Source organism: Ipomoea triloba, chromosome 4, assembly GCF_003576645.1.
Source record: "Ipomoea triloba cultivar NCNSP0323 chromosome 4, ASM357664v1".
In the NCBI taxonomy this organism is placed as follows: Eukaryota; Viridiplantae; Streptophyta; class Magnoliopsida; order Solanales; family Convolvulaceae; genus Ipomoea; species Ipomoea triloba.
Genome location: NC_044919.1, coordinates 32,471,707 through 32,485,171, shown reverse-complemented (window position 1 = coordinate 32,485,171; position 13,465 = coordinate 32,471,707). Strand labels below are relative to the sequence as shown.

The 13,465-nt window shown below is 37.6% G+C and overlaps 3 protein-coding genes across 3 annotated transcripts in view; 2 read left to right on the top strand and 1 right to left on the bottom strand.

The window, feature by feature from the left end:
• Nucleotides 1-1,164: 1,164 nt before the first annotated feature.
• Nucleotides 1,165-4,534, bottom strand: LOC116017454 (RHOMBOID-like protein 1). The gene is made up of 6 exons (XM_031258042.1): nt 4,016-4,534; nt 3,664-3,827; nt 2,565-2,728; nt 2,208-2,467; nt 1,965-2,082; nt 1,165-1,731 (listed from the first exon to the last, which is right to left on the bottom strand). Exons 1-6 carry the CDS (start codon nt 4,360-4,362, stop codon nt 1,603-1,605), a joined length of 1,182 nt encoding a protein of 393 aa, XP_031113902.1. The 5' UTR covers nt 4,363-4,534; the 3' UTR covers nt 1,165-1,602.
• Nucleotides 4,535-6,027: 1,493 nt separating this feature from the next.
• Nucleotides 6,028-7,644, top strand: LOC116016174 (probable xyloglucan galactosyltransferase GT11). The gene has a single exon (XM_031256337.1). It carries the CDS (start codon nt 6,028-6,030, stop codon nt 7,642-7,644), a length of 1,617 nt encoding a protein of 538 aa, XP_031112197.1.
• Nucleotides 7,645-9,333: 1,689 nt separating this feature from the next.
• LOC116017424 (oxysterol-binding protein-related protein 3C) overlaps nt 9,334-13,465 on the top strand; it is a 5,515-nt gene continuing 1,383 nt past the window's right edge. The window contains exons 1-9 of the mRNA XM_031258011.1: nt 9,334-9,634; nt 10,444-10,537; nt 10,941-11,057; nt 11,203-11,275; nt 11,380-11,498; nt 11,778-11,899; nt 12,385-12,561; nt 12,820-12,964; nt 13,235-13,413. Of these exons, the coding sequence (XP_031113871.1) occupies nt 9,537-9,634; nt 10,444-10,537; nt 10,941-11,057; nt 11,203-11,275; nt 11,380-11,498; nt 11,778-11,899; nt 12,385-12,561; nt 12,820-12,964; nt 13,235-13,413 (1,124 nt within the window). The 5' untranslated portion in view covers nt 9,334-9,536. The remainder of the gene's footprint in view (nt 9,635-10,443; nt 10,538-10,940; nt 11,058-11,202; nt 11,276-11,379; nt 11,499-11,777; nt 11,900-12,384; nt 12,562-12,819; nt 12,965-13,234; nt 13,414-13,465) is intronic.

Genomic DNA, 13,465 nt, shown 5'->3' with positions numbered 1-13,465 from the left:
AATAATAATCTAAGTTGCACTTGTTTAACAGACACCAAAACAACCAAAAACATCCTTGTGTTGCACAAAATACAACTTGATTTGCAAATGGTTTAATATACACCAAAACAACAAAATAATAACCTTTGTTACATGGTTTAACATGCAAAAAATAAGTTCTATCTAAATACATAACACATGCTTTCAATTATTTTGCTTCTTAAATTTAAAATGATGTTGTGTTTTTTTGCTAGTCTCATTTTTTGAGGTGACTAACTAATAACCAATGTTGGAAGCTACACTAAATCTTCATGAGTGTATTGGCTACTAATGGGTGGGTGCTAGATAATTACAGAGTTTTTTTTTTTTTTCTCTCTCTCATTATAATTATCTCATCCACCAAATTTCTACTAAATCTAAAACCAACAACATGATATGAAAAAAAATGATTGCATCGCTAACAAACTACAATAATACACAAAAATAATGTCTAGATTAAAATTGTAATTTGTTGCATTCACATTGTATATAAACCCCTACTCACAATTAATTATCATATTAAAATAACTAAATTGCATATATTACCCATTAAGTTATGAATTCAATGAAATATCAAAAAGAATAATTTACATAAATCAAAAGAAAAAATTATATAATAAACTAACATATTAAACTTACAATTTGTATCTTCAATCCTAAGTAATCTCATGCTTGTCATTTTTTATTTTTAAATTCCTCATTAATCAAGACAAACAAGTATTAACAAGGATTTTGCACTAAGAATAGCGTATATATGAAGATTCAGTGAAGGAATTTCGGAGAATTTTTCAAAATGACCAATATATCCTTTAATAATTTGAAATTTTAAAATAAATCGTTAATGTTAACAAAATCCATGGCCCTGTTTGGTAAATAATTAATCTATCAGTTAATTTTGACTTATTTGATCACGGTTAGTTGTTTGATTTGGTTAAAAAATCAATATAAGTGTTTGGTTAATAAGCTTTTTGTAATTCCAAAATACTAAAATTCAAAAGGTTACTCAAAACAACCTTTTCAATTAGTTTTTTGAGAGAAAAAAATTATACCAAACCGCTATAAGCTAACACTAATTTATCAAACACCTCTCTACAGTCAGCTAATATTATCAACTAATCATACTTTCTAACAGCTAACAACTTCAGCTAATTTATAACCATAATTTATCATTTTTTTTCATTGAGTGTGGGCATATATATACACTAATTACAAAGTAGCAGTGAAGTTTGAATCAATACAAGCATTTTTACATGCTCAAAAACAATGCAGTAAACTGGTATCACAGCTTTTGTTACAATATACTTGTAGACTAGCTACACAGCAAACACAAGAAGCATTTGTATAATCTACTGCCTGCTCAGTTTCCCATCCAAGAAAACAATTAACTACAGATCATCACGAAACAGCAGATGTATACACATTCCACACTTGTCTCTCTCTCTCTCTCTGTTGTCAAAAAGAGCGAGGTTAAAATATGTGTGCTGAGATCTTTCTTTGCTGTTAAGGATGATATCGAGCTTCCATTCTTGGACCGGCCTGCAAGCTGATACATATATACATATGTATATATATATACAGCATTGATCAGGAGCAGAGTTCAGAGCATAGCCTTTGGATCTCTGTAGCAGAGTCGGTGACGTTTGGCAAAAAGTAAACTTCGCTCTTCTTGTTTGATATGCATGTCAAGGTCAGCTCTTCCCCGTATTGGTTGGACTGCAATCAGTAAAAAGCGAGAAATATTATATCAGCATCGAGCACAATCATGTATATACTTTCCAAGTGCAACAGAAAAGCAAATATTATTTAAGAATTTTCTTATATTTATCTGATCTACCAACAGGTTTGATCCTAGTTGATGACTGAAGTTGAGTTTTGATTTTCTGACAAAATGGGTGAACAAAATACTAGGAATCAATGTGAAGGTACGAGGTGGCAGAACATGTTACCGAGCAATGTGCATCGCAGGACCAAAGTGGGGTTGGAAAACAGCTCAAATAATGGCACCAAGAGCAGTGTTCATTGCCATCTACACCTTCCAGTAGCAATACCAGGGCTACTGTACATCTGCAAAATGGAAAGAGCAACGAGAAGTCTTTTACTCAAAAACTCAAGATTTTCAATGGTTCTTTACAACAAGGAGCATAGCTTTAATTTACTCGGAGAAGATGGTGTTAGGAAGGCTAGCTTACCCGACAATGAGGAGTATCAAAGAGGTGATTAGGAGAATGTACTGATACAGCTTGTACTTGTGTTTTTTGGAATTTAAAAAGTAGCCAGGAGGGGCATTCTTTTGGCTGACATATCCAAACTGAGGGCGGATCAGAAGGACAAATCCGAGTAAATATCCAGCCACAAACCCCCCCAGATGTGCAAAGTTATCGACATGGGGGAGAATCCCGACAGCTAGATTTATCAGAATGATGAGAATGAGAGTCAATAGTGTTGCCAACTGATGATTAGAAAAGAACCATGTAAGATAACAGTCCATTTCTTGAAATACTGCTGGGGACAACATATGGTGACTCAAAATCAGAGGTACTATATACCTTATTCTCGTATATGCTCCAATTTGTGAGCAGTTCAGACAGCATAGCTCCAAGTAAACCAAAAAGGGCACCAGAGGCACCAACTGAGATATTGTTTCGCACAAAAAGAGCAGATGCCAAGCTCCCTCCGATACCAGACAAAACATAAAGCAAACCAATCTTTACTGCAAGATGGACAGAACATATAGTAACATTATTTTCAGTTAACTGTTTTTAAGGATGCCAGAATCAACATAAAGTTTCAAACTTTAGTGGAAACCACACACAAAAGTGTGAATAAAAGTTGGTGGTTAAGTTGTTGACTAGGTAATTACAAGTTCGACTTCTAGCGAAAGAGGTCTATTGACCTTCTTGGTTTGTGCAGGTTAGCTACGAACAATCTAGGTTGGTTTATCTTATTATTGTCTTTTGCCGGTTAAGGTCACAAGACGGGAATTATCCCGTGCACACGCCTCAAGTAGTTGCTATTACAAATTCGACTCCCAGGAGCGGTCTATTGGCCTTTTTGGGCCTTTTGACCTTCTTGGTTTGTGCAGGTTAGCTACGGACAACCTAGACTGGTTTACCTTGTTGTTGTCTTTGGTCGGCTAAGGTCAAAAGATAGGGTTTATCCAGTGCATACTTCTCACGTAGTGGCTATTACAAATTCGACTCCCATGAGCGGTCTATTAACCTTCTTAGTTTGTGCAGGTTAGCTATGGCCTACGGACAACCTAGGTTGGTTTACCTCGTTGTTGTCTTTTGCCGGCTAAGGTCACAAGACGGGGTTTATCCCGTCCAAACCCCTCAGATAGTGGCTATTACAAATTCGACTCCCATAAGCGGTCTATTGATCTTCTTGGTTTGTGCATAACCTAGGTTGGTTTACTTCATTGTTGTCTTTTGCCCGCTAAGGCCATAAGTTGGGGTCCTCAAGCCTATTAGCCTTCTTAGTTTGTGCAGGTCTGCTATGGACAACATGCTGGTTTACCTAGTTGTCCTAGTTGTCGTCTTTTGTTGGCTAAGGTAACAAGAATGGTAGTGATTGCAGGTTTCTTCGTAATTCAAACCAAAAAAAAAAAAAAGAAGCTGCTGGTACTATATAAACTTTCTGTCATACCAAACCCGAATTCCTGCTCAAGCCGGATGCCGACGAATAGAAGGCTAACCATGTTGGCGGCAACATGGAAAACACCGGCGTGTAACCACATACAAGAGACCAACCGCCATAACTGGTGATCTTCTATGACCCTATCCACATCCAAAGCGCCCAAATTTCGCAGCCTGCGCATTTTGACAAGACCACATTCCTTAATTGATATATGCAAAACTTGAAAAGAAAATGAGGCAAAAATTAAAGGAGAGTACCATGTGAGCACCAAGAAATTTCAGTCAGGAAAAGAAACAAACAATAGACGTGCATGGCTAAGACAGAATGCAAAAAAAAAAAAGAAAAAAAAGGGGGGACTCACGTATAAGCGGAGGGGCCAAGCAAGGGGTTTTCATGGAGGTTCTGGAAGGCGAAGCGGCCAAGCAAAGAAGTTCCGAAGCAAAGCTCGGAGTTTTTGGGGCAATTATTGGCGTACATTGAATACACAAAGAAACCAATGTTGGCGACGATAATGAGAGGGACGAGCCATGGGAACCATTTCTTGAAAGGCTGGTAAGGGCGTGGAGGCGGCATGGGTGGGTTATGGTCGTGATTGCGTGGCCGGCTGGCACCCGGTGGGGGAGGCTGAGGAGAATCAGTGCGACGGGGGGGCTGGACCTTGATCTGAACTTCGGACTCCGGCGAAGAGCCCGTTGGAGTCCTCCCCATCGCAGAGGAACCAGCAAAAAAAAGATGAACAGAACAGAAGATGGCAGGTGAAGGGTAAGCTAAGGGTGGTGATCGAGAGGGAGAAACGAGGGGAGGAGGTTTCTTTACCTACAAATATGCAGTGGGTGATCAAGATTGGAGTTCGGAATTGCTCCCAATATGATCGAGGAAAACAGGGAACGTTGTTTAAACCAACAATGGGTCGTGATTCATGGGGAAGGGATTTTCATTTACACTGCCTTATTTTATCACACCACCTCACGCCTACAATTTTATTAACACATTACCATACTATCATTTTTATGAAAAATTAATGTAATATCAGGTTATCCGAGTATATTGATTTTGTCATGTTTATTCTTGAATTTTTAAATTGATCCCTGTGATCATTCGACTTTCAAATTGTTGTCATCTATGGTCCAAGTTAACCGTCAATGGTCTTTCAACTTTCAAAATTTAACCTGTCGTGGATCTCCTAGAAAGACCAAAACTGGTTAAAATTTAACCTCCCTACAATTTTATTAACACATTACCACACCATCATTTTAAAAATTTGTAAGTAACAATTTTTATTTTACATATGAATTAATGGATTATATAAAAAGATGTATACTTTAGTAATAAGAATTTATTAATCGACTCTTTTATCTTAATAGTATTGGTTTTGATGTGGTAAATACGGTAACTTTCACGAATACGAACAAGTATTGAAGTCGAATCACGAAAGGATTCTTCTTTAGTTTGCTTGTTGGTTTAAGTTTGTGAGCTCGGGGGACAGAATTATAGTCAGATGATCCTGAACTTATGTATGGTAGGTGAAGATGCCTAAAAGCCCCTCTCTCACCATAAATGTTGTATTTATAGGGCAGGTGAGGAGACACATGGCATGACTGACGTGTGTCATGCATGCAGTGGGTAAGCACAAGAACATTGCATCGTCGACCACGTGTTATAAGATTCCTAACTGCCCCGTGAACGTCCAGGTTCCTACATCTAAGTGAGCTTGCTCGGGAAGATCGTCCCGACCTAAGTTGGTCAGGGCCGATCCCTACGCAGTAAAACACCATTACAATCTCTATTTAGCCTGGTTATCACTATTAGGTCGAGAATGATCAAATGACAAGCTAAATGGTCGGTACAGGTCAAGAAGGGTTCATTCTGGCGACCTGACCATATACCGAGCTCGTGTGTATGGTATGTAAGAGAAAATATACTTAAAAATATTTCCCATCAGGTTTAATCTTAAGAATTAGTAATCTTAAGATTTTGTTAGGTCAAAAGAATTAATTTTAAACCTATCTAACATACTTGTTAAACATGGCTTTATATAGTTGGTATGTAAGCCTTAAATGTTAAAAATATGGTATAAATATTATTACAAGATGAATATTATTAAAGAAATTTAGAAAGTTACCACTATTATGATGAAGGAAAAAACGTTTAAAAAAGGAAGAAAAAGAACTCCTTTTTTCTTCCCAAACTCCTTTTTTGTCTCCCATAGTCCCCTTCCGATCTCTCTGCGGCGTTGACCTTCAAGATTTTCTGCATTGTCTTCACAAAACCATTGTTTCTTGACTTTCCTGTTTTCAAATAAAAATACAGGTTTCACATGATTACGGGGTTGTTTTTTACCAATTAAGTTCCCCTGCAGACATCTTGTGATAGATGATGCACAGGAAACAATTCAATCGGAGGAAAAATAAGATGGAGAACTCCATTGCGGCAAGGTGTCGCAACAAGTTTTGGATTGTATTTCTTGCTCTGTTCGTCTTCTGGCACCCATTGTTTTACGGCTTCAATTGGTTCTCTTTCCCCGGAATCGCGTCCCCGGCAAAACAAGCGGCGATTTTCATGGAAGCGTTTCTTGCAGATCCCGTTAGAATCCGCGCAGGAACGGTGGTTAAAAATGGCGGTTTTGAAGACGCGGGGAAGGAGTTGAAATTGAAACAGAAAGATGATGCCTGCGCGGGGAGGTATATTTATATGCACGATTTGCCGGGAAGATTCAACGAGGATTTGATGAAAGAATGCAAATTGTTGAATAAATGGGTGGATATGTGTGATTATTTGGTGAATATGGGTTTGGGTCCTGATATTGGAAATCGCCGGTTTTTGCAGAGCAGAGGGTGGTTTTCCACGAACCAATTCTCGCTGGAACCCATATTCCATTCCCGGATGAAACAATACGAGTGTTTAACCAACGATTCGTCGCGGGCCGCCGCCGTTTTTGTGCCGTACTATGCGGGTTTCGACGTTGTACGACATTTATGGGGCGATTTCAACGCCTCCGTCCGGGATTCCGGGGCCCTGGGGTTAGTGAAATGGCTCAGGGAAAAGCCGGAGTGGGGTTTCATGGGCGGGAGAGATCACTTCATGGTTGCCGGGCGAATAACGTGGGATTTCCGGCGGTTAGACGACGGCGATTCTTCTTGGGGGAACAAACTGATGTTGTTGCCGGAGTGCCGGAACATGACGGTGTTAACGATCGAGTCAAGTCCGCGGGACAAAAACGATTTCGCAATCCCGTACCCGTCGTATTTCCACCCCTCCACCGACGACCAAATTCTGCAGTGGCAGAGCCGCATGAGGAAACAGCGGCGCCGGACGCTATTCTCGTTCGCCGGCGCGCCGCGTCCCAACCTCGACGACTCAATCCGAGGTCAAATCATCCGACAATGTCTCAAATCGAGAACCAAATGCCGGCTGTCGGAATGCAAACCCGAGCGTCGGAAATGCGACAATCCGGTTTACGTGATGAGGATGTTTCAGAGCTCCGTTTTCTGCCTACAACCTCCCGGCGATTCATTCACGCGCCGATCAACTTTCGACTCAATTCTCGCCGGCTGCATCCCCGTGTTCTTCACTCCGGCGTCCGCTTACGTGCAGTATCTCTGGCACCTGCCCAGGAATTTCGCCAAGTACTCGGTGCTAATCCCGGAGGGGGATGTAAGAGGGAAAAACGTTAGCATTGAGAATATATTATCTGGGATATCGAATTCCCGGGTTTCTGCCATGAGAGAGGAGGTAATCAAGCTAATTCCGAAATTAGTTTATGCTGATCCTAGGACGAGATTGAAGAGGATTAAGGATGCGTTTGATTTGACGGTGGAAGCGGTGATAGACAGAGTGAAGAAACTGAGGAAAGAGATGAGAGAAGGCAAGGATTCCAGTCTTGATTTTGACGATGAACATAGCTGGAAGTATTATGCGTTTGGGACGGTGGCAGAGCATGAATGGGATCACTTCTTTAGCAAACAGATTAGTAGCACTAGGCAGAATTAATGTAACAAGTAACTTGTGGTTTAATAGCATCACTGATCTAAATAGAAGGTCATAAGTTTAAGAAAGTTGGCATACTTATATTGAAAACAAGTAGAATTTATGTTAGAGCATAGTTTTTGATAGAAAGTCACTTAGATGTAGGAATAGTTGATTATAATCACGAAAGGGTAAAATATGATTCTTATATATAAAGCCTATTACCTTGAAGCTTACCTATAGATAAATATAATTATTGCAAAATTTATATCCCTAATGCGAGCATACAACACATTATGAATGATTAATTGCCAATTTATAATGTTTCATTAGTATGGGAGCATTTTTGTTCATTGAATACTTATAATTACAATATTTGAACAATCTCAATCAATTAGAAAACGTGTCACGTTATTGAATAACAAATATAGTAGGGATCAAAGGGGTAGTATAGCACAACTAAAAGTCGTTAATCGGCTATTGTTTTAACTATTTGATTTAACCACAAGTACTAAATCCTTATATGTGAGTTTTGACACATGAGCTACTAAATCCTCGACAATTGAACCATTTAATTTGATTAAATTATACCTAGAATTATAGAAGAGAGACACTTCAGAAAGCCATTGCAAGAAACCCAATAAAGTATTAAGAGTAGAAAATCTGATAATTTTATTTATATGACAGGTTCTTGATATAGAAAAACATTGTAGATGTTTACAAACTTTTACAAAATTATTACAAAGTCACATATACTTTTTACACAAGTCTAGAAGTAGTACTATAAGATAAGAACTTAGTACAATAATATAAAAGCTTAATAAAACCTCGAGCTACTAAATCATCGGCAATTGAACCATTCAAAATTAACTCTTCATATTTTGCCAAACTAAAAACTTTAGTTAAATGTAATTGATGGGAACTAGAACTATAGGAGTAGCCCGACATATTTCCCGCCCTTTACCAACCTCATTGGGCACTTGTAGACCTTCGAGAAGAGTTGTCAATCTTAACTTACCTTCATCGACTCCAATGTGAAGCTCTATTCATCAACGATCTTTTAAATGTGTTGTTATTGTCCCATCATCTTAGTCAATCTAGTGAGGATGTTTGGCACAATCGACTTAATTGCCCAACAATTAAGAGACATGTGTGAGCACATATCTCCATAGTGTAAGAAAGGTCGGATACCACTAGAGCGCGTGAAATTGCCGACCAAAATCACATTTATAAAATAGACTTTTCATGGATAAAATTATTATTTTTTATATATTAATAATTACATCATCAATAATATTTTACGTACTTTTTATTAATACATAAAAATATTATATTTTAACTAAAAAAAAAATACTACTCCGTATATACTTTATTTGAGTCAATATCACATAAGATCTACACTCTTAAATGCTTCCGGAATGGCATCTGCGCGCCTATAAACTACAAATTACAAAATGCTTCAGTTCCATCGAACGTTCGTCATTTGTATTATTTTCAAACGGGCAAAAATATCTCATTATCAAAAATATCAATGAGGAACATGACAACAACATAACCTCACGCTCCGGCACGACGGTCCCGTTCAAATTCCCTCGTTTAAAGCAAACAATCGAGCGCGTGATAATAACGCAAAACCACAAAGCAACCGGCTAAACATTTTACTTAAAAAAGACATGAACAGATCCCAATTTGGCTTTAAAAAAACTGAAGCGATCAAAGTGGAGAACCGCCAACCAGAACCATCTCTTATCCTCGCTGGTGGATTCCACTCCCCCCTGAAAAACTTATTAACGCCGCTACACCTATATCTGATCCGTCGATTGATCAGCTAGGGTTTTAGTCTCCTTATTCACAGTATCTAATTGAATTGAATTGAATTGAAATTTTTAACTCAAGTGCAATAGACTTCAGCGGATATGGGGAGCCCTAAGAAGAACCAGAACAAAGGTTTCTTCGCGTCGATGACGTCGGGTTTGTCGATGTTCGGCAACGCCCTGCATAGATCCGTCAACGGGTAAGCCTCCCGCCGTTTCTGTTCTGATCTGATCTGGCTGATCTAGTATCGTTCAGTACGCAGGAGTGATTTTTAAGAAGGTTTTAATTTGCAATTCGATGGATTTTAGCTTTTAAATTTGTAATTCTCTTATGGTGATTTGAGATTGTGACCATAAGCTTTTGCTGCTACGTAATAGCTGCATCCTATAATTTTATGTCTGTTTGGTCGCAGTCGCTGCACCTCAGAATCAGTAACGTTGTTTGTATGGGCAGTTATTGTCAGAATCAGCTTAGAAAAGTATTCTAAGTTGCACTATTCCTTGTGTCTCAGTCTAGAATTTTCACCTTTTCCTCAATTCAGTAGTTGCTCGAAGAAACGTTGTTAGATAATAAATGGAGGTTCCTTTTTGAGCTTTGGTGATGTTATACTTAGTTATATCATATTTTTAAATCTATTTTATAACTAGTACTTATATTTTAAATACTAGCTTGGGGAGAACTAATGGGCATCCTAAATGTGCTAGTATGTATTTTGTTTTTTTCTAGGAATCTAGGTACTAGCTGCTGAGTTATTGTTTGTCTTACTAGAGTCAGTTTATTTGTTACAGTGTAATGTTAAACCAATTATGTGAAATGTTTTCATCTATCCCTGTTGGCCCTTTCTTTAGGCATGACAATGGCCATTAGGCTCTCCCATTTCCCTACTTTAGGTTTGTTGAGCAAGATAGTGTCTCATGGTTCTGCTAGATCCTTTCCTTTACTGTGAAATGGGTTATGTATTTTGTTCTGACTCAGGTTCTCTTCCTCTTCTATTATTCTTGCTTATAGAATGATTGGATATGAAGGATTGGAGGTTATAAATCCTGAAGGAGGTAAAGAAGATGCAGAAGAGGAAGCACAAAGAGGAAGATGGAAACAGGAGGTGAGTCATCTTTCAATCATATAATGTTTTCTATTCTATGAAGACATAATGCTTTCTAAAAATACATTTCCCTTCCATTTTTCCAATTATTGCCTGGGGCAAACTTTGGACACATTTGCACATGTGCGTATGAACGAAAAGTTTAAATGCAAGATTGCAAGGTGAAAAAGCAATCTATAATATCTTATTTTACTTTATTTATATAATTTATTCGTATCAATTGTATGGAAATTGCTTTTTTCTTTTTTATTTTGCTTGTGTCTTAGTTCATCTGTCAGTATATACAGGTAGTTTGTTGAGTGCTTTAATCGCATCTTAGTTACATTAAGATGTAATATGAGCGTAGGTCTTATAGTAATTTTACTCATTATGTAAACTAACATATCTTTTGGTTTATCAAAAGGAACGAGATAGTTACTGGAGGATGATGCAGAAGTACATTGGAGCTGATGTCACATCGATGGTGACACTTCCTGTTCTTATATTTGAGCCAATGACCATGCTTCAAAAAATGGCAGAGGTTTGTTCTTCCTTGTTTGCTCATTGTTTTAGTTGACTTAAGACAGTGCCTACAAGCTCACAGAAAAGCATTTTTAAATGCTAATCCTTTTTGTGTTTTTCCATCAGAGGACAAAAAAGAAGTAATTCTTTAATTCTTGTGGCAGTTAATGGAATACTCCCACCTTTTAGATAAGGCAGATGAATGTGAGGATCCCTACATGCGGTTGGTCTATGCAAGTGAGTGTAACTTCACTTTTGTGTACAGAAAATTTACACTGTTTATTATGTTTTGTTTATTGGGATTTCAAAAAATATAAAGGAATTACTAAAAATTCTTGCAGCATCTTGGGCAATATCTGTTTACTATGCCTACCAACGCACGTGGAAGCCTTTTAACCCAATTCTTGGTGAGACTTATGAAATGGTGAATCATGGTGGGGTTACATTTATTTCTGAGCAGGTAGTTCCAGGATATCAGGCTTTCTGCTTCATATACCTTCATTATTTTCTTCCTGATACCTTTTGCTGAAATGTTGCTTTCACTCTTTTCCATACTGAAAATAACTTCGCTCTAGATTCTATGTTTTTGAGAGTGCTTATTAATTATTATAATGATAAGATCAAGAACACTAGATTCCCAAATATTTCTGAGAATTATATAAGATGACCATAGGTTTTGATTTGTGAAGTGTTCTTTATTTGATATATTTTAATAGTGTTAATTCTTGACATTTGACAGGTGAGTCATCATCCTCCAATGGGTGCTGGGCATGCTGAAAATGAGCATTTCATATATGATATTACATCAAAGTTGAAAACCAAATTCTTAGGGAACTCCCTTGATGTCTATCCTGTTGGAAGGTCAGCAAGAAATGAATGTCATAAGTTTATTCATGAATGCCATAATGAGGATATGAATATGATAAAAAGTTTTTAGAATTGCACTTCTTGCTTTCTACTTATCCAGAGTATGCTTAATTCATGAATGTATTCACTATTAGTTGGTCAGATCAACTCTTTCTTCTTTGCTTATTTTCTTTAATGTATTCTTTAATTTTTAAATTTATTTATTTGTAATGTTTAATAGTACTTTTAATGTAGTTTCTAAATATATAAATTTTATATACTAATACTAGAGTAAATATTCCGAAAAATTAAATTGTAAATAACTTGAGTCAAGTCTCGTTAACTGAACCGGACACATAAAATGGGATGGATTGATGGAGGGAGTATAAGTTTAACTAAAACAATTTTTGGTTCCCTTAGCATAATTGAACTAATCTCTGTTCGAACTTTGAATAAGATCATATACAAAACAAACTTCAACATATACTTTTTGAATGCAGAACACGTGTGACTCTAAAAAGAGATGGTGTTGTCTTGGATTTGGTTCCACCACCCACGAAGGTCAACAATTTAATTTTTGGTCGGACTTGGGTGGATTCACCTGGAGAAATGATCATGACCAATATGACTACTGGGGACAAAGCCGTGCTCTATTTTCAACCGTGTGGTTGGTTTGGGTATGTTGATGTGCAATTTGCTTTTACCTTACTTAACGTCTATGCTTGCACTTAATTGTTTATGATTTTCTGGGAACCATTGCTTCTTCTGAACGACATAATAAGAGAGTTTGGAGATTGTGCTCTCTTTGCTCAGCCCTATTGTCTTTTTCTTCTTGTTTTCTTTCTTTCTTTTTTTTTTCAGTGGTAGGGTTATTTCTCCAGTTTTTATGAGGTAAAGAGTTAATACCTTTCGTGACTATGCATCTTTGGGCTCAGGGCTGGTCGATATGAGGTTGATGGATATGTTTATAATGCTGATGAGGAACCAAAAATACTGATGACTGGAAAATGGAATGAATCAATGAGTTATCAACAATGTGACATGGAAGGCGAGCCTCTTCCCGGCACAGAACTTAAGGAGGTTAACTTGCTTCCTCTCTCATTGTTCAGATTCTTTGTGTGCGCAGTATCTCATTTTATAAAAATAGGAAAAAAAGTTTGTAGAATTGATTTGTGATATAATTTCACTGGAGGAACAACATAAATAAAGTGGGTAAGGGGCATTGGTATGAAGTAATTATGATGTTTTGATCTCTTAGATAACCTGGATTGTGTCACTGTTAATATGATGATTGTTCAGTTGTAAGATAACACAGGCAATATATGGCCTGTCCTGATGAATTCTGTGTAGGTTTGGCGAGTTGCCCCTGTTCCAGAAAATGATAAATTTCAGTACACTCACTTTGCTCACAAAATCAACAGCTTTGATACTGCTCCAAAAAAGTTACTAGCATCTGATTCTCGTTTGCGCCCTGATAGAGCTGCACTTGAAATGGGCGATATCTCCAAAGCAGGTGCTGAAAAAAGCAGGTTTGTTAACCTTCCCTTTTTTTTTTTTGGGGGGGGGTAGGGGGGGGGGGGG

Coding starts and splice junctions, on each gene's coding strand:
- LOC116017454 (XM_031258042.1), bottom strand. CDS start 4,362: ATGGGGAGGACTCCAACGGGCTCTTCGCCGGAGTCCGAAGTTCAGATC. Junction 2,468..2,564: donor GGAGCATATACGAGAATAAG/GTATATAGTACC, acceptor TCTAATCATCAG/TTGGCAACACTATTGACTCT. Junction 1,732..1,964: donor CCTGCGATGCACATTGCTCG/GTAACATGTTCT, acceptor TACTGATTGCAG/TCCAACCAATACGGGGAAGA.
- LOC116016174 (XM_031256337.1), top strand. CDS start 6,028: ATGATGCACAGGAAACAATTCAATCGGAGGAAAAATAAGATGGAGAAC.